The sequence below is a fragment of the Lepidochelys olivacea genome, assembly GCF_965140295.1.
Source record: "Lepidochelys olivacea isolate rLepOli2 genome assembly, chromosome: 7".
Taxonomy (NCBI): Eukaryota; Metazoa; Chordata; order Testudines; family Cheloniidae; genus Lepidochelys; species Lepidochelys olivacea.
The window spans coordinates 43,227,701-43,246,066 of NC_140417.1; the positions used below are offsets into that span (position 1 = coordinate 43,227,701).

At 48.9% G+C, this 18,366-nt stretch overlaps 1 protein-coding gene across 1 annotated transcript in view; it reads left to right on the plus strand.

Moving 5' to 3' along the window:
- The first annotated feature begins 10,548 nt into the window (after positions 1-10,548).
- LOC311523923 (store-operated calcium entry regulator STIMATE-like) overlaps positions 10,549-18,366 on the plus strand; it is a 105,972-nt gene continuing 98,154 nt past the window's right edge. The window contains exon 1 of the mRNA XM_084634471.1: positions 10,549-10,897. Within this exon, the coding sequence (XP_084490597.1) occupies positions 10,702-10,897 (196 nt within the window). The 5' untranslated portion in view covers positions 10,549-10,701. The remainder of the gene's footprint in view (positions 10,898-18,366) is intronic.

Sequence of the window (18,366 nt, forward strand, 5' to 3'; positions counted from 1 at the left end):
ACACTACGGCCAATTCTTATTAAATTAAAATTTATTAAAAAAGAAAAGAGTATGGTTGAAAGATCAAGATACATACAGACATGAGTTTAATTCTTGAGGTTCAGATACATAGCAGAGATGGTGAGCTTTGTAGTTGCAAAGAGTTCTTTTAGAATTTAGTTCATAGGTTATAGTCCAATGTCCAATATCACCTTCAGGGACTACCAGCATAACTGGGACCTCAATCTTGTGACTCAAACTTCCCCTGATGAAGCTAAAGCAGATCTGAGATAAAAGAATCAGGACCCAACCATCTTTTATACAGTGTTCTAGCATCCACTTGACCACACAGTCTTGGGTAAACAATAGGCTTTTGATGCAACCTTCAGCTTCCTAAACACCACCAGTAATTAGTTACACAAATTAACATAGGGCAATGTATCCATTAGGCAGTCTATCAAACTTCAAAGAGACACATAGACAGTGACATTATTTCACCCAAGATTCATAATACTACCTCTAATTTCAAACAACATAAGTTTGCATTTCAAAGTTCTAGCCTATTTAGCATGCAATGGCCCTAATTAACATTTCTAACCTGTCTTTAAAGGTCAGCTTTGGGTTAATTAGCCTGCAAGTTGTTTAAGCCTTTCTGGCCATGAGTTATACTTTTGTGTAAGCTTTGTTACAATTATATAACAGTGGTAGCAATAATGATTTGCATGGTTATATTTTAATCAAACAATATCACAGTCATCCTACATTTTCAAAAGTTTTATTAGGAGACGAATTGGTAAAAACAGCCCAAATATGCACAATTGTACTCTATAGTTGTATTTATTTTTTTGTTTGGGGTTTTTGTTTTGTTTCAGAGAAGTCTTAAACAAATGGATTAAGAATTTTTCATTTCTCCTGCTTCTGGCAATATCCTCAAAACTCAGTTAAATATTGTCTGTACAAATTCAGCCATAGCTTTAAAAAACACTATTTGAATATGGAGATTAGGCTCCATGTACATATTTGAATTTTTAAAGGAGGCGCAGTACCATATGAGGTGACGGTATCATCTACAGTCTAATTTGTTGACTGCCTTTTTACTGGTTTCAGAGTAACAGCCGTGTTAGTCTGTATTCGCAAAAAGAAAAGGAGTACTTGTGGCACCTTAGAGACTAACCAATTTATTTGAGCATGAGCTTTCGTGAGCTACAGCTCACTTCATCGGATGTATACCGTGGAAACTGCAGCAGACATTATATACACACAGAGATCATGAAACAATACCTCCTCCCACCCCACTGTCCTGCTGGTAATAGCTTATCTAAAGTGATCATCAAGTTGGGCCATTTCCAGCACAAATCCCACAGGCTGAAATTCTGGATGAAGAAGTCAAGCTAGAAGAGGATGTGGTGCTCCCAGCGGGGTCGTCCAATGGGGCAGGCAGCCAGTAACTTTTCTCCACCCCAGAAATGCTCTCTAGAGAGCAGGAAGCAGATGAGATGCTGGGTAAGTTGCTGTGGCTTGTGTAGGGAATTGAAAAGTGGGAGCTAGGTAGTGTTTTCTGTCACATTGCCCTGTGTAACTAATCTCCCTGGCCAAGCAGGGTGTCAACGGACATCGAGATCTGCAGGGAATCCTCCAGAGAGAGCTCTGGAAAGTTTCAAAGAGACACTTGTTAATCCTCTGCCGCAGATTCCAAGGGATTGCAGCCTTGTTAGTTCCCCCATTGTAGGAAACTGTACCATGCCATTTAGCAATCACTGGAGCTAGGACCAAAGCAGCACATAACTGAGCTGCATATAGACCAGGATGAAAGCCGCAAGCATTCAGCATCTGTGCCCTGGTTTCTCTAGTCACCTGCAACAGTGAGATGTCAGCCAGCAGGTTGGCCGTCTGTGAAAAAGAGTGGGATAATTTTAGAATGAGTTCCCTACAAAGCTGCCTTGCAAGCTGTGACCTTTTTGTCCATACGCAAAACCGTCTTTCCCCCCCACTCCCGACATTCACCATGATTGGGGTGCTCGCGGAGCTGTGTGCCTGCCTAGAGTCTCGGAGAGAAAGTGATTTCTACTAGCAAAATGCCCTTTTTACTAAAATGTTTCAATCATTTGCTGGAATGTAACAATCCGTCTTCTGTTCAGCAAAGACCTTGAAGAACATGCCCCCCCCCCCCACCGTGGACAGGCTTCAGCAGATAAGAAAAAAACCCCAGCGCAGCAAAGAAGATATGTTCCGGGAGGTGCTGTAGGCGCGATGAGAGACAGACTAGGGAACGGAAGAGTGCTCGGAAGATGAAAGGCAGGGCAGAAAAGAAAGAGAGTGCTGCTTTTGCTAGGTGGTGGAGGATCAGACAGAGATGCTCAAGTCTTTGATTCTGCTGCAGACTGAGCAGATCCGTGGTCGACCTCCACTGCAGCACATGCAGATGCACAATTCTTTGCCAACCCCACCCCCTCTATGCCCACACATTCCTTTTCACAGCCCTCCTGAGTTTCCCCATCACTCCGCCCCCCTCACAGCTTGCACAATGATAGCTGGAGCTACAAACAGTTGTGAGGTTTTACCCTTTTTAACAATAAATAAAGGCTAATGGTACAGTGTGTTTGTTCTGTGTTCTACAAAAGCATACAGCAATCAATTCACTCTTGTGTCATGCACCTTTCCAGACCAGCCTGCACTGATGTCCTTGAAATGCCCCTGGTGATCCACAAACACCTGCAACACCATGGAGAAGTATCCCTTCCTATTAATGTATTCACAGGCAAGATGGTCTGGCACTAATATACAATTGAAATATGTGCACCATCAATTGCCCTGCCACAGTTAGGGAAACCCATTTCTGCAAAGCCATCAACTATTTCATGCATATTTTCCAGAGACATGGTCCTATGCAGAAGGATGCGATTTATTGCCCTGCACACTTGGATTAATACAGCACCAAAAGTGGACTTTTCTACTCGAAATTGATTTGTGACTGACCAGTAGCAGTCTGTATCCACCAGCTTCCACACAGCAATTGCAACATGTTTCTCTACCAAAAGTACAGCTCTCAATCTGGTCTCCTTATGCGACAGGTCGGGGGACAGCTCAGCAGATAGCTCCATGAAGGTTGCTTTACGCATCCTAAAGTTCTGTACCCACTGGTTGTCATCCCACACCTGCATGACAATGCAATCCCACCAATCAGTGCTTGTTTTCCTAGCCCAAAAGCGATGGTCTACCATATGCAGCTGCTCTGTAAATGCACAAAGCACTGATAAGTTGCTGCCATCCATATCACACTTGGGTGCCTGCAATTCATCCTCTGCTAACTCTGCAAGTAACTGTGCTGCCATGCACGATGTCCTCACGACAGCTAACAGTGCATAGGAGAGAAGTGCAGGATCCATCCTCTCTCGCTGCAGATGCTGGCACGCCCTACAAAAGAATGACAGTTGGAAAAACAGCACGAAAGGAAGCCTGAACCCTTTGGAGGGGTGGGACACAAAGTGGTGCATGATGGTACATTTTCCCCACACAGTTTCCGCATTCCCACAACACCTACTGATGGATGGTGTCACCAGGCACTGTGGGATACATACCCACCGTCCATTGCTCTCGCTATTGACAAAGGTGCCCTGAGTGTGGACACAATCTGTTTACAGAGGGAGCAAATATAGACATGCTTTTGCCACTTTGCTTTTGTCGATTTTTCCTTGTCAACATTTGTTTCATCGACAAAACTTGTCAGTGTAGACGAGCTTACAGAAAGTGTGTTTTTTCCTGCAATATTTTGGAACAGGCATGTTGAAGTTTACTTTTCAAGATCATTGACGCTAGCAAAATCAGATTGCATGAATGCACATATAAAACAAATGTGAACAGGATGAAAATAGGAGTCAGACCATGTAGTTTAGGAAGAAATAGCACTTAAACCACCTTTAATAATGACTCCATTGGTTGTCTTAAGTACATCGATTTTGTGCAGCTTCTACTCTCCTTAATACATGCTGAGACTGGGTTTTATTCTTAGCCCTGGTCTACACTAGGACTTTAGGTCGAATTTAGCAGCGTTAAATCGATGTAAACCTGCACCTGTCCACACGATGAAGCCCTTTATTTTGACTTAAAGGGCTCTTAAAATCGATTTCCTTACTCCACCCCTGACAAGTGGATTAGCACTTAAATCAGCCTTGCTGGGTCGAATTTGGGGTACTGTGGACACAATTCGACAGTATTGGCCTCTGGGAGCTATCCCAGAGTGCACCATTGTGACTGCTCTGGACAGCACTCTCAACTCAGATGCACTGGCCAGGTAGACAGGAAAAGAACTGCGAACTTTTGAATCTCATTTCCTGTTTGGCCAGCATGGCAAGCTGCAGGTGACCATGCAGAGCTCATCAGCAGAGGTGACCATGATGGAGTCCTAGAATCGTAAAAGAGCTCCAGCATGGACTGAACGGGAGGTACGGGATCTGATCGCTGTATGGGGAGAGGAATCCGTGCTATCAAAACTCCCAGTTTTCGAAATGCCAAAGCCTTTGTCAAAATCTCCCAGGGCATGAAGGACAGAGGACATAACAGGGACCCGAAGCAGTGCCGCGTGAAACTGAAGGAGCTGAGGCAAGCCTACCAGAAAACCAGAGAGGCGAACGGCCGCTCCGGGTCAGAGCCCCAAACATGCCGCTTCTATGATGAGCTGCATGCCATTTTAGGGGGTTCAGCCACCACTACCCCAGCCGTGTTGTTTGACTCCTTCAATGGAGATGGAGGCAATACGGAAGCAGGTTTTGGGGACGAAGAAGAAGATGATAACTCACAGCAAGCAAGCGGAGAAACCGGTTTTTCCGACAGCCAGGAACTGTTTCTCACCCTGGACCTGGAGCCAGTACCCCCCAAACGCACCCAAGGCTGCTTCCTGGACCCGGCAGGCGGAGAAGGGACCTCCGGTGAGTGTACCTTTTAAAATACTATACATGGTTTAAAAGCAAGCACGTAAAAGGATTAATTTGTCCTGGCATTCGCGGCTCTCCTGGATGTACTCCCAAAGCCTTTGCAAAAGGTTTCTGGGGAGGGCAGCCTTATTGCGTCCTCCATGGTAGGACACTTTACCACTCCAGGCCAGTAACACATACTCGGGAATCATTGTACAACAAAGCATTGCAGTGTATGTTTGCTGGCGTTCAAACATCATCCGTTCTTTATCTCTCTCTATTATCCTCAGGAGAGTGAGATATCATTCATGGTCACCTGGTTGAAATAGGGTGCTTTTCTTCAGGGGACACTCAGAGGTGCCCATTCCTGCTGGGCTGTTTGCCTGTGGCTGAACAGAAATGTTCCCCGCTGTTAGCCACGGGGAGGGGGGAGGGTTGAGGGGGTAGCCACGCGGTGGGGGGAGGCAAAATGCGACCTTGTAACGAAAGCACATGTGCTATGTATGTAATGTTGACAGCAAGGTTTACCCTGAAAGAGTGTAGCCACTGTTTTATAAAATGTGTCTTTTTAAATACCGCTGTCCCTTTTTTTTTCTCCACCAGCTGCATGTGTTTCAATGATCACAGGATCTTCTCCTTCCCAAAGGCTAGTGAAGCTTAGAAAGAAAAAAAAACGCACTCGAGATGAAATGTTCTCCAAGCTCATGTTGTCCTCCCACACTGACAGAGCACAGACGAATGCAAATAATGTCAGAGTGCAGGAAAGCACAAAATGACCGGGAGGACAGGTGGCGAGCTGAAGAGAGTAAGTGGTGGGCTGAAGACAGGGCCGAAGCTCAAATGTGGCGGCAGCGTGATGAGAGGAGGCAGGATTCAATGCTGAGGCTGCTGGAGGATCAAACCAGTATGCTCCAGTGTATGGTTGAGCTGCAGCAAAGGCAGCTGGAGCACAGACTGCCACTACAGCCCCTGTGTAACCAACTGCCCTCCTCCCCAAGTTCCATAGCCTCCACACCCAGATGCCCAAGAACGTGGTGGGGGGGCCTCCGGCCAACCAGCCACTCCGACACAGAGGATTGCCCAAAAAACAGAAGGCTAGCATTCAATAAATTTTAAAGTTGTAAACTTTTAAAGTGCTGTGTGGCATTTTCCTTCCCTCCTCCATCACCCCTCCTGGGCTACCTTGGTAGTCATCCCCCTATTTGTGTGATGAATGAATAAAGAATGCATGAATGTGAAGCAACAATGACTTTATTGCCTCTGCAAGCGGTGATCGAAGGGAGGAGGGGAGGATGGTTAGCTTACAGTGAAGTAGAGTGAACCAAGGGGCGGGGGGTTTTATCAAGGAGAAACAAACCGAACTTTCACACCGTAGCGTGGCCAGTCATGAAACTGGTTTTCAAAGCTTCTCTGATGCGCACTGCGCCCTTCTGTGCTCTTCTAACCGCCCTGGTGTCTGGCTGCGCGTAACCAGCAGCCAGGCGATTTGCCTCAACCTCCCATCCCGCCATAAACATCTCCCCCTTACTCTCACAGATATTGTGGAGCGCACAGCAAGCAGTAATAACAGAGGGAATATTGGTTTCGCTGAGGTCTAAGCAAGTCAGTAAACTGCACCAGCGCGCCTTTAAACATCCAAATGCACATTCTACCACCATTCTGCACTTGCTCAGCCTGTAGTTGAACAGCTCCTGACTACTGTCCAGGCTGCCTGTGTACGGCTTCATGAGCCATAGCATTAAGGGGTAGGCTGGGTCCCCAAGGATAACTATAAGCATTTCAACATCCCCAACAGTTATTTTCTGGTCTGGGAATAAAGTCCCTTCCTGCAGCTTTTGAAACAGACCAGAGTTCCTGAAGATGCGAGCGTCATGTACCTTTCCTGGCCATCCCACGTTGATGTTGGTGAAACGTCCCTTGTGATCCACCAGAGCTTGCAGCACTATTGAAAAGTACCCCTTGCGGTTTATGTACTCGCCGGCTTGGTGCTCGGTGCCAAGATAGGGATATGGGTTCCGTCTATGGCCCCACCACAGTTAGGGAATCCCCTTGCAGCAAAGCCATCCACTATGACCTGCACATTTCCCAGGGTCACTACCCTTGAGATCAGCAGATCTTTGATTGCGTGGGCTACTTGCATCACAACAGCCCCAACAGTAGATTTGCCCACTCCAAATTGATTCCCAACTGACCGGTAGCTATCTGGCGTTGCAAGCTTCCACAGGGCTATCGCCACTCGCTTCTCAACTGTGAGGGCTGCTCTCATCTTGGTATTCATGTGCTTCAGGGCAGGGGAAAGCAAGTCACAAAGTTCCATAAAAGTGACCTTTACACATGCAAAAGTTTCGCAGCCATTGGGAATCGTCCCACACCCGCAACACTGTGCAGTCCCACCAGTCTGTGCTTGTTTCCCGAGCGCAGAATTGGCGTTCCACAGCATGAACCTGCCCCATTAGCACCATGATGCATGCATTGGCAGGGCTCATGCTTTCAGAGAAATCTGTGTCCATGTCCTGATCACTCACGTGACCGCGCTGACGTCGCCTCCTCGCCCGGTATCGCTCTGCCAGGTTCTGGTGCTGCATATACTGCTGGATAATGCATGTGGTGTTTAATGTGCTCCTAATTGCCTAAGTGAGCTGAGCGGCCTCCATGCTTGCTGTGGTATGGTGTCCGCACAGAAAAAAGGCGTGGAATGATTGTCTGCCGTTGCTCTGACGGAGGGAGGGGCGACTGACGACACGGCTTACAGGGTTGGCTTACAGGGAATTAAAATCAACAAAGGCGGTGGCTTTACATCAATGAGTATTTCAGGCAGGACTTCACGGAGGGTTCCAATAAGAAATGGTGCACCTAAGTAACTGTTCTTATTGGAACAAGCAGGTTGGTCTGGCCTCTGATTGATACATGCCTAGATTTACCTCGCTGCACCTTCTCTGTGAGTGACTGCAGTGTGACCTAGAGGAATGAGTCCCCTAGACGGCGGAGGGGGGGGGAAGCAAATGAGAACAAAACAAATCTGGTCTATTTCTTGTTTTGATCCACTCCATCTATCTTCTACATCTTTGGCTGGCAGCAGACGGTGCAGAAGGACTGCAAGCCATCCACATCTCATGGCTGCTCGACAGAAGACGGTGCCGTAGGACTGCTAGCCATCCTCATCTCTTGCCTGCCTGGCAGAAGATGGTACAGTAAGACTGCTAGCAATCCGTATTGCCTGCCTGCTCACCATAAGATGGTTCAATAGGACTGACTGCAGGACTAAAGAGAATGACCTGGTCAAGTCACTCCAAATTTAGTCCCTGCGCCCATGTCTACCCAGGCACTCCTGGCTGACGTGGCCAGGAGCACCTTGGACATGATGATGACTGCTACCAGTCGTACTGTACTGTCTGCTGCCACAAGGCAATGGGTTGATGCTGCTGTGTAGCAATGCAGTACCGCGTCTGCCAGCACCCAGGAGACATACGGTGACGGTTACCTGAGCGGGCTCCATGCTTGCCGTGGTATGGCGTCTGAACAGGTAACTCAGGAAAAAAGGCGTGAAACGATTGTCTGCCCTTGCTTTCACGGAGGGAGGGAGGGAACGGGGGCCTGACTATATGTACCCAGAACCACCCGCGACAATGTTTTAGCCCCATCAGGCATTGGGATCTCAACCCAGAATTCCAAGGGGCAGCGGAGACTGCGGGAACTGTGGGATAGCTATCCACAGTGCAACACTCTGGAAGTCGACTCTAGCCTCGGTACTGTGGAAGCACTCCGCCGAGTTAATGCACTTAAAGCATTTTCTGTGGGGGGACACACACTCGAATATATAAAACTGATTTCTACAAAACCGACTTCTATGAATTCAACCTAATTCTGTAGTGTAGACATACCCATAGAGTTGGTTCAGTTTTCCCTCTGAAAGAAAATCAGGGGAAGGTAGGGCTGGAAGGACCTTCAAGAAGTCATTAAGTCTATTGCTCCATGCTGAGGCAGGACCAACTAAATGTAGACCCTCTGTGACAACTGCGTTTTCTAATCTGTTTTTAAAAACCTCCAATGGTGAGGTTTCCACAGCCTCCCTTACCTACCCATACTGGTATAAAAAGGAAAAGGAGTACTAGGGGCACCTTAGAGACTAACAAATTTATTTGAGCATAAGCTTTTGTGAGCTACAGCTCACTTCCTTGGATGAGCTTATGCTCAAATAAATTTGTTGCGAATACAGACTAACACAGCTGCTACTCCGATACTGGTAGAAAGTTTTTCTTAATAGCTAATCTATATCTCCCTTGCTGCAGCTTAAACCAGTTTTGTGTTTTCCTACCTTCAGTAAATATGGAGAAAATTGATCACCCTTCTCTTTATCGCTCCCTTACCATATTTGAAGACTATTATTAGATCCTCCTTCGTCATCTCTTTTCAAGACTAAACAAACCCAGTTTTTTAACCTTTCTTTCTAATCCTTTTTCATAGTTGTGTGTTGCTAGACTCTCTCTAATTTGTCCACAGTTTCCTAAAGTGGGGGCTCAGACTTGGACCCAGTACTCCAGCTGTGCCCCCACTGGTATCAAGTGGAGCAGGACAATTAGCTCTTCTGGCTCAGATACACCCCAGAATATTAATTTTGGTTTTGTAGCTATATCACATATTATATTCAGTCTGTGATCTATCACCCCAAATTCCATTTCAGCAGTACCCCCATTTATGGAGATATACCTACCTCATAGAGCTGGAAGGGAGCTTGAAAGGTCAGAGAGTCCAGTCCCGTCTTCACAGCAGGACTAAATACCATCCCAGATCCCTAAATGGCCCCCTCAAGCATTGAACTCACAACCCTGGGTTTAGCAGGCCAATGCTCAACCACTGAGTTAGCCTTCCCTCTAGCCAGTTCCTCCCCAGTGTGTAGTTATGCATTTGATTTTTGTCTTCCTAGGTGAAGTACTGTGCCCTGGTCTTTATTTAATTTCATTTTGTTGGCTTCAGCCCAATTCTCTCATTTGTCACCATCATTCTGAAGTCTAACCGTGTCCTCCAAGCTGCTAGCAATCCCCTCACAGCTTGGTGTCATCTGCAAATTTTGTAAGCATATGCGCTTGTCTACTTTGTTAATGAAAATGTTGAACCCCTCCTGGCAGGACCCCACGGCGTACAGCGTCCCCGTTTGACAGCAGGCCCTTTAATACAAATTCTTCATGCGGTTAGTAGTGCAGCGCCTGTCACGGAGCGGGGTTTCCCCGGGCTGGGCGGATGCGTGGCGTGGCGGAGGGATTCCCTCCCCTGAGGCAGCCCGCTTTGCGGTGACGTCTTCGCCGAATTTCCCCCGCTGGGCAGAGCCTGAAAATCCCCCCGCTTGCGAAGGGCTGGGGTGGGGGAGGGCGCGTCTCTCGCTTTCCTCCCCCGCCGGTACAGCGCGGAGCAGGCAGGCCCCCCACCCGCCGCACGGCGGCTGCCCTCGCCGACGCTGAGCCCCCCGGGTTCCGCTCGCCTGTACCCGCGGCCCCAGGCAGCAGCGGCTGCGCTCCCCGCCCCCTGGGAGGCTCCGCCCCTCCTGCGCTCGACCCGTTCCGCAGGCCCCCCATCTCCACCCCTGCATCCCCATGCTAACGGGCTGCTGAGTCCGGCCCGCCACTTGTCTTCCGGTTAGCTCCTCCCCTCAGGTGCGGCCTCCGCCAATCCGGGGCGGCTGGTTGTGTCACACGTCGGGGTGACGCGCCGCGCGTCCTGGGAGGGGGCTGCTCCGCACCGGAAGCGCGAGGCCCCCGCCGGGTGCTCGGCCGGTGTCATGAGTCCCTGAGGCCGGCGCGCGCCGGGTTGCCTCGCCATGGGGGTCCCGATCCCTTTAGTCCCCGCCAACGAGAGCCTGAGCCTGACGGCCCGGCCTGGCCGCCTCGCCGTGTCCTCCTCGGGCGCCGGGCCCGGGGACGGCTACCGGGGCTGCGAGAACGGGGCCCTCATGGACAGCTTCGGCATCTTCCTGCAGGGGCTCCTGGGCGTCGTGGCCTTCAGCACCCTCATGCGTGAGTGACCCCTCCCCCTTCCGGGCCTGGCGCCGCGACCTCTTCCTCCTCAGGGCTGGCCTCCCTGGCACAACCCCCGTCCCCGCCTTGGGAACGAGCCCTCCCCGCTCCGGGGCCGGTGTAACGGCAAAAACGGCAGCCGTCCGTTTTTCCTACCCGTAGCCGTTACCGCCATGTAAGTCACAACACTGGCCTCCCCGGCACACCCACCCGCCTCGTGGCAGCGACCCTTCCCCCTTCCGGGAACCTCCTGCCCTCCCCCATGTGTGATTTCGAGGACCCAGATGTCCTGACCCCCTTCTCACACCCCATGTGTGTGAGAGTGACTTTTGAGACCCAGACCTGGTTCCTCTCCCCTTCCCTCCTTGTTCTGTCTCCTTCTATAATCCAGAGCCTGGTCTGGTTTGGTGTATCACCTTTCCCATGAGTGAGACTGTCTCCAGAAACACTGGTGGCACCAGGGTCTAGCCTGGGTTCCCCCTCCATCCCTCAGGCAGTGCTTACACACCCATTACCCTCTTATGTGAGTGACAGCCCTTCCCCACAAACACCAGGGATGCCCCTGTCCTGGCTCTTCTCCCATCTAGCGTCCCCTGGCATAAATGTCTCTCCACAATTGGGGTCTGGGTCGGGTTTCCTATCCTTTCCCCTTCAAACAACCACTTTCTCCTTGTCCTCATCCATCAGCCTCATGCATCAAAAATGCATGTATTTCCTTATTATACTAAAAACATATATCACTGGGAGTAAAAAGCTTGAAAAATCCTGCTTTCCTGGTGCTGTTAATGCTCACTTTATTTCTTGTATTTCTGTTTGCTTGTATAAAGGAAATCAATACAATCAGTGTCACTTGTTTAGATTGAGTCTTGTTTTTGGGTTCCGTTTTGCAATGCTTGGGTGACAATGTCCCTTTAATCAGTTGCACCGGCATAATAATGTGCTTTGTGAGGGGGATTTAAAATCTGGTCAGACTCTTTTCCAATCTAAAGAGTCTTTTATATGCTGTTGTCATGATTCTGTGAATATAAGGCAGGGGTCGGCAACCTTTTAGAAGTGGTGTGCTGAGTCTTCATTTATTCACTTTCATTTAAGGTTTTGCGTGCCAATAATACATTTTAACGTTTTTTAGAAGGTCTCTCTCTATAAGTCTGTATATTAAATAACTAAACTATTGTATGTAAACAGGTTTTTCAAAATGTTTAAGAAGCTTCATTTAAAATTAAATTAAAATGCTGATCTTACACCACTGGCCCGCTCAGCCCGTTGCCGGTCTGGGGTTCTGTTCACCTAGGCCGGCAGTGGGCTGAGCGGGGCCTGCGGCCGGGACCCTGGCTGGCCAGGGGCCGGCAGCCAGAACCCCAGACTGGCAGTGGGCTGAGCGGCTCAGCCCGCTGCCGCTCAGCCTGCTCTCGGTCTGGGATTCCATCTGCCGACTCCTGCCAGCCAGGGTCCCGGCTGCCGGCCCCGCTCAGCCCGCTGCTGGTCTGGAGTCCAGGCCTTGTCCACATAGAGTAGGTACCCACCTTCTCCCTAGTTCTAGCCATTCTCTTTCTCTCTCTGCACTGAGATGAGGGTGGGAGTGTGCTGAGAACAGGGCTGGGAGTGAAGGAGCAGGTTGGGGTGCAGGGTCTAGCCAGGAGCTAGAATGAGGGAGGGGGCTCAGGGTTGGGGCAGGAGGTTTGGGTGTGGAGCGCTTATCTGGGCATCTCCCATTTGGTGTGAGGGGTGCAGGTGGGAATGTGTGTGGGGGTGTGTGTGTGCAGGAGCTCCTGTTTGGTGCCAGGGGTGGGAGTGGGGATGTGGGGGGTGCAAGAGTCAGGGCATAAGGTGTGGTGGGGCTGGGTGTGTGTGAGGAGGGTGCAGGAGTCAGGGCAGGGGGCTGAGGGGGTGTGAGGAGGGTGCAGGAGTCAGGGCAGGGGGCTGGGGACATGGGGGTGCTCCCTGCCCTGAGCAACTCACGGCAGGGGCTGGAGGGGATATGCCCTGAATTCCACCCCATTCTCCAAGGTCCCCGGAGCAGAGAGCGTGCTGCAGCTCTGCTTTTACCTCTCCTGCTTGTAGCAAGGGCCATCAGCTGATCGGCCACAGGGAGGGAGAGAGAAGGAGGGGCAGGAACCCAGCATGCTGGGGGGAGGGGGAAGCTTGCCTGCCCTGCAAGGAGAAGGCTGGGGGGGTGGGGGGGACGACGCGGAAAAGAGCGGGCCGGGTCTGGCAGATAGCAGCGTGCCGTAAAAAATTGGCTCGAGTGCCGTGTTTGGCATGTGTGCCATAGGTTGCCGACCCCTGATACAAGGGATGGTGCCACCGTTTACTGCCTTCTCCTCTTATTTGTGTTAGGCACTTTTTTCTTCAGTACTGTATGCAGAAAGTGCCATCACTGGTTTCCTTTTTAAATACTGACAATTTAGCGGAGTTTTTCACAGAAACTGTATGTCCATTTGTGCTTGCATGTGCTTCTGTTTAATGTAATGTGTAATAGTGATTGAAGTGTGTTTCCTAATTCAGCACTTCTCCAAAGAACAAATTACACTTCCCCCAAAAGTTGGTATTTCATACCTAGAATTTAGTCTTCTTCCTTTCCACTCTGGTGTGTAATAGTTTCTTTTTTTCTATTTGACCTACTAGATAAAGAATCTTGGTCCTATATTTGTCTGAAGGAACCTGCCGCAGCAAGATACTAAATAAATGTTTGCACTAGCAGTTTTTAAGATTAGCCTCTGAACAGCTGTTGTAATGCAGAAGAAGAAATTGCTTACAAATGAAAATGGGGCAGTCACTTCAAGCTGACATCTTGTGGTCATTGAGGCATTGGGTCTTGATGTAGTGACACATGCAGTCTGCTCTGAGACTATTTTGTTTGCTTGTCAAATGTATATTTCTCATTCAGGTGAGGGGGAAAAAAGCTGTAGATAAGCGCAGGTTAGAGATCATTTGTTTAGTACTCGTGTGCCTTCATTTTTTGCATGTCTTAAGTTTACCCATACGCTAGAAAGAATGATTTACTTCACTCTTGCAGTAATATTCACATTTTCACATATGTAGCACTACTGACTCTGAATGACTTCCGTTGGAGTTAAAGCACTCAACACCATGCAGGATTGAGCTTTGCAGGTTGTTGTGAGTACTCTCTTAAAATTCTGAGATTTCTGTTGGCATTCAAGATTAGAATCAAATCTAGAAAGAGCACTTCAGTATTACTGAGAATTACTGTAAGTGATAGACTGAAGACATTTCTAAGTGACCAATGAAACATAGGTGATGGTTTATTGAAATTTATCATATTCGCTGGGAATTGATTGGAGCTGCAAACTTTCCAGGTTTAATAATTATGAATAAGGCTATATTTTAGTCATGGGTATTTTTAGTAAAAGTCATGGAAAGGTCACAGGCTGTAACCAAAAATTCACGGCCTGTGACCTGTCCATGACTTGTACAATATACCCCTAACTAAAATTTGGGTACTCCATGCGGGAGAGGAGGGGGATGCCACGGGTGCTCGGGGGGTGGGGAGAGAGGGGTGGCCCGGGGGGCGCCACGGGTGCTGGGGTGGGGGGCGTAGCCCAGGGGCACTGGGGGTACTTGCGGTGGAGGGGGGGAGGATTGACAGGGCTGGCAGGCTCCCCACCCAGTTCTGCGCAGCTCCCCAGAAGCGGAACATGTCCCTTGGCTCCTAGGTAGAGGTGTGGCCGGGGGGGCTCCGCGCACCGCCCTTACCCTGAGCGTCGGCTCCACAGCTCCCGTTGCCTGGGAGCCACAGTTAAGTGCTGCCCAGAGCCCTCACCGCTTCCTGCACCTCAACCCCCTGCCTCAGCTCAGAGCGCGCTCCCACACCCAAACTCCTGCTGCTGCTGCTCCTCGTGGGAGGGTGGATATGGTGGCCTGAGACTGCCCCAGCAGTGGCTGGTGTGGCTGGCCCTGGGACTGTCCGAGGTGCTCAGACAGCCCCCAGGCCAGCTGTAGAAGTCACGGAATCCATGGCCTCTGAGACAGACTCAGAGCCTTCATTATGAGTCCTTAGCATACTGCTCTGGTATGCTGCCAGATGCTGTACTAGGCTTCTGTGGTTTTCTCAACAATTTCTGGAGAATTAAAAAGAAAATTCTATCCCTTATGTTTGTGTGGGGCATAACAGATGCAATGATGTCTGAGTCTTCAGATAAACAACAATATTTCTGACATCTGATGTGTCCTAATCTTCTCAACAAGATTCTACTTCTGAGACCTGAGGTTTCAGAAAATGTATCTTTAACTATTTCTCTCATCATTTGGACAGTATTACATATTGAAATATATATTGAGTGGGAGAGTGAAGCATGCTATAGCACAGGGGTGGGCAAACTATGGTCCACGGGCCGGATCCGGCCTGTCAGGGCTTTGGATCTGGCCCATGGGATTGCCCCCCGTAGTGCCGCAGGCCCCACGCCACTCTCAGAAGTGGCCAGCACCAGTCCCTGTGGCCCTGGGGGAAGGGGGGGGCAGAGGACTCTGTGTGTTGCCCTTGCCTCCAGGCACCACCCCCTGCACCTACCATTGGCCGGAAACGGGGAACTGTGGCCAATGGGAGCTTTGGGGGAGGTACCTGGAGGCATGGCAAGAGCAGCATGCGGAGCCCTGTGGGCCCCCCCCTCCCCCCAGGGGCTGCATGGGGACATGGTTCCAGCCGCTTCCCAGAGTGGCATGGTGTAGGACCGGGGCAGGCAGGCATGGCATGGAGCCTGTCCTGGCCACGGTGTATGCCGCTGCCACCCCGGAGCCACTTTAGGTAAGCAGTGCCAGGCCGGAGCCCGAACCCCTCCTATACCCTGCCCCTCCAACTCCCTGCCCTAAGCCCCCTGCCTGCACCTCGCACCCCCATGCACTCCAACCCCCTGCCCTGAGCCCCCGCCGCACCCCCATGCACCCCAGCCCTGAGCTCCCTCCCGCAGTCTGCACCCCTCCTGCACCCCAGTCCTGAGCTCTCTCCTGCAGTCTGCACCGCTTCCCTGAGCCCCCTTCTGCACCCCAATCCCTTCCCTGAGCCCCCTTATACAACCCGCACCCCTCCTCTGCCCCAATCCCTTGTCCTGAGCCCGTTCCCACACACTGCACCCCCTCCCACACCCACACTCCGTGCCGCACCCCAACCCACTGCCCCGGCCCTGCATACAATTTCCTCACCCAGATGTGGCTCTCGGCCCAAAAAGTTTCCCACCCCTGGTATGGCAATATATTCTAGATAACCTGTGTTTTGTATTATTTCTATATTAAGTCAGTTATAGTGGTTTTGTGGATTGTACGGTGGTCTCTTATTTACAGCCCTGCTTACTATGGAAAAAATGTTTTGTCAGCTGACCGACTGAGCAAGCAATGGAACAAGACCTTCTGTCTTTGCAGAATGGCAACTGAGTGTACGAGCTTTGTATGTATGCTTTACCAAATATAAAAGGAGTACTTGTGGCACCTTAGAGACTAACCAATTTATTTGAGCATGAGCTTTCGTGAGCTACAGCTCACTTCATTACCAAATATGAACCTCATACATCCTACATGTTCTAAGTTTCTAAGTAATAAAGTTTCATCTTATTCTAAGTGCACAAGTCATATAAACTAAGTCAAATAGAAGGTAGTTGAACGGAGGCATTAACAGAAAATCTCTCAATCTAAGGACTGTACAGGCATAGAATCATTTTAGCAAATATTTTATAAACTAACCCAGGGGATGTGTAAATTTAGAACCATATACTACCCTTTATCTCAGTGGAACTCCCAGGGATGATAGTGGAAGGTTTGCACAAAGATCAGTGGTAGAATATGGCCTTAGATAGCGAATAATTAAGACCCCTGCAATTGGTGCTGTCAGCTCAGTACCAGGTTGTTAGTGTGTTTAGGTGTTACTTTCCTTGTTCTGTACTCTGTAACTAATAGCCAGTGTCACATACTTCCCTTAATACTTTTCTTTGTGAGCTTTTCTATTGTAAATACAGCCCAGATCCTAGTGAACCAATGTGTAAGGGCTTCCTATGGATTTTAATAGTATGTTGATTTAAAGCTGTATCAGAGTAGTTGCAAGGTTTTTGGAGGGGTGGACTTTATGTAGTGGAAGCATTAATTCTTAATCTGTCTTTCATAATAACCTGTACTGTACCCAGTATCCTGCCAGCTGAGGACTGGACTGTAGTCTTCCGTGCCATTATTTAACTGATCATGAGGTTGCTTTGTTAGGGTGAGTGGGACAAAATAACTGCACTACCAGCTTTGGCTAGCCCAGGGACCTCAGGGATGTTGTCAGTGAGCTTGTGTGTGTGTGTGTGTGTGCGCGCTTTCCGTGTACTGTCCGCAGCTCTGCTCAGATTGCTGATTCAGCAGACCTTAATAGTACTATCCTGTGTGGTTAAGTACTGGAGGCTTGGATGTCATTGCCTGAATAGTGCTGCTTAGGCTGCTCATTGCTTCTGTCTTTGGAGCTTCAATGTTAATAGTAGTGCATCATGTTAGTTCAGCAGACCTCAATGTACTAGCTCCCTGGATCAATGTTTATAATTATACTAACACATGTATGCTTGTTACAATAGACTCAGCTCAGTCAGTGGTGGGATTTTCCACTACTCCCTAGACTGGACAAAGGCTTAAAACGAAGGACCTTGACGTTTATCGGCTGAGACAAACAACTGGAATACACAACTTACCAGCTTATGAATTTCATGACATCTGTTTGTTACCCCCCTTCTTCCTAATATCTTGAACAAAATATCCTTATTTATTGTTCTCTCAAACCATTTTATCTTGAACTAGATTAACATGTCTGTACTAGCTAAAATATATTTGCCTAACTATCTAGTGCTAGTACACTAACAACAACTTTGCCAAGTTCATGTACCGGACAGTGAACTTGTAAACAGCTGCTTTAATATATGGCCTGATTTTAGTTCACAGCCTCTGGTCCAGGCCTCAGATCTTGCACCAGGCCCAGTGCTCCAGGTGTGTGCTTGCGCTCTCTCTCTCTCTCTCTCTCTCTCTCTCACTCACAAGGCATAGTAATCTTAGTAGATTTTTTTTAATTACTGAAATTCTTTCTAAAGTCACATTTGGTTATTCTAGGTACATTATTGAGAAATACTCATTCTGGCTCTTATCAACGAAAAGCTATATATCAAAAGAAACCATAACTGCTGTGTGTAAGATGCATGAATAAATATTCCAACTTGAAATGTACATTTTTTTTAGGATGTTACTTAAAACCTTTTCTTATTTCCTGGGAGTGTTGGAACTCCCTAGAAGCATCAGGAAAAGGAGCTATGGGCTAGGACAAAAGCTTAATCATTGGTCACACTTTCTGAATTCCCTCTAGTCATGCATGTTTAACCATAAATTGCTTCTCAATAAAAGTAGTAATATCAACAAAGTTCTCATTCATACAGGAAGGGGGAAAACCAGTGTTTGCAGGTTTCTTCATTCTTGTGTGATAAAAGGAATCGGCATTTGTAAGAAGC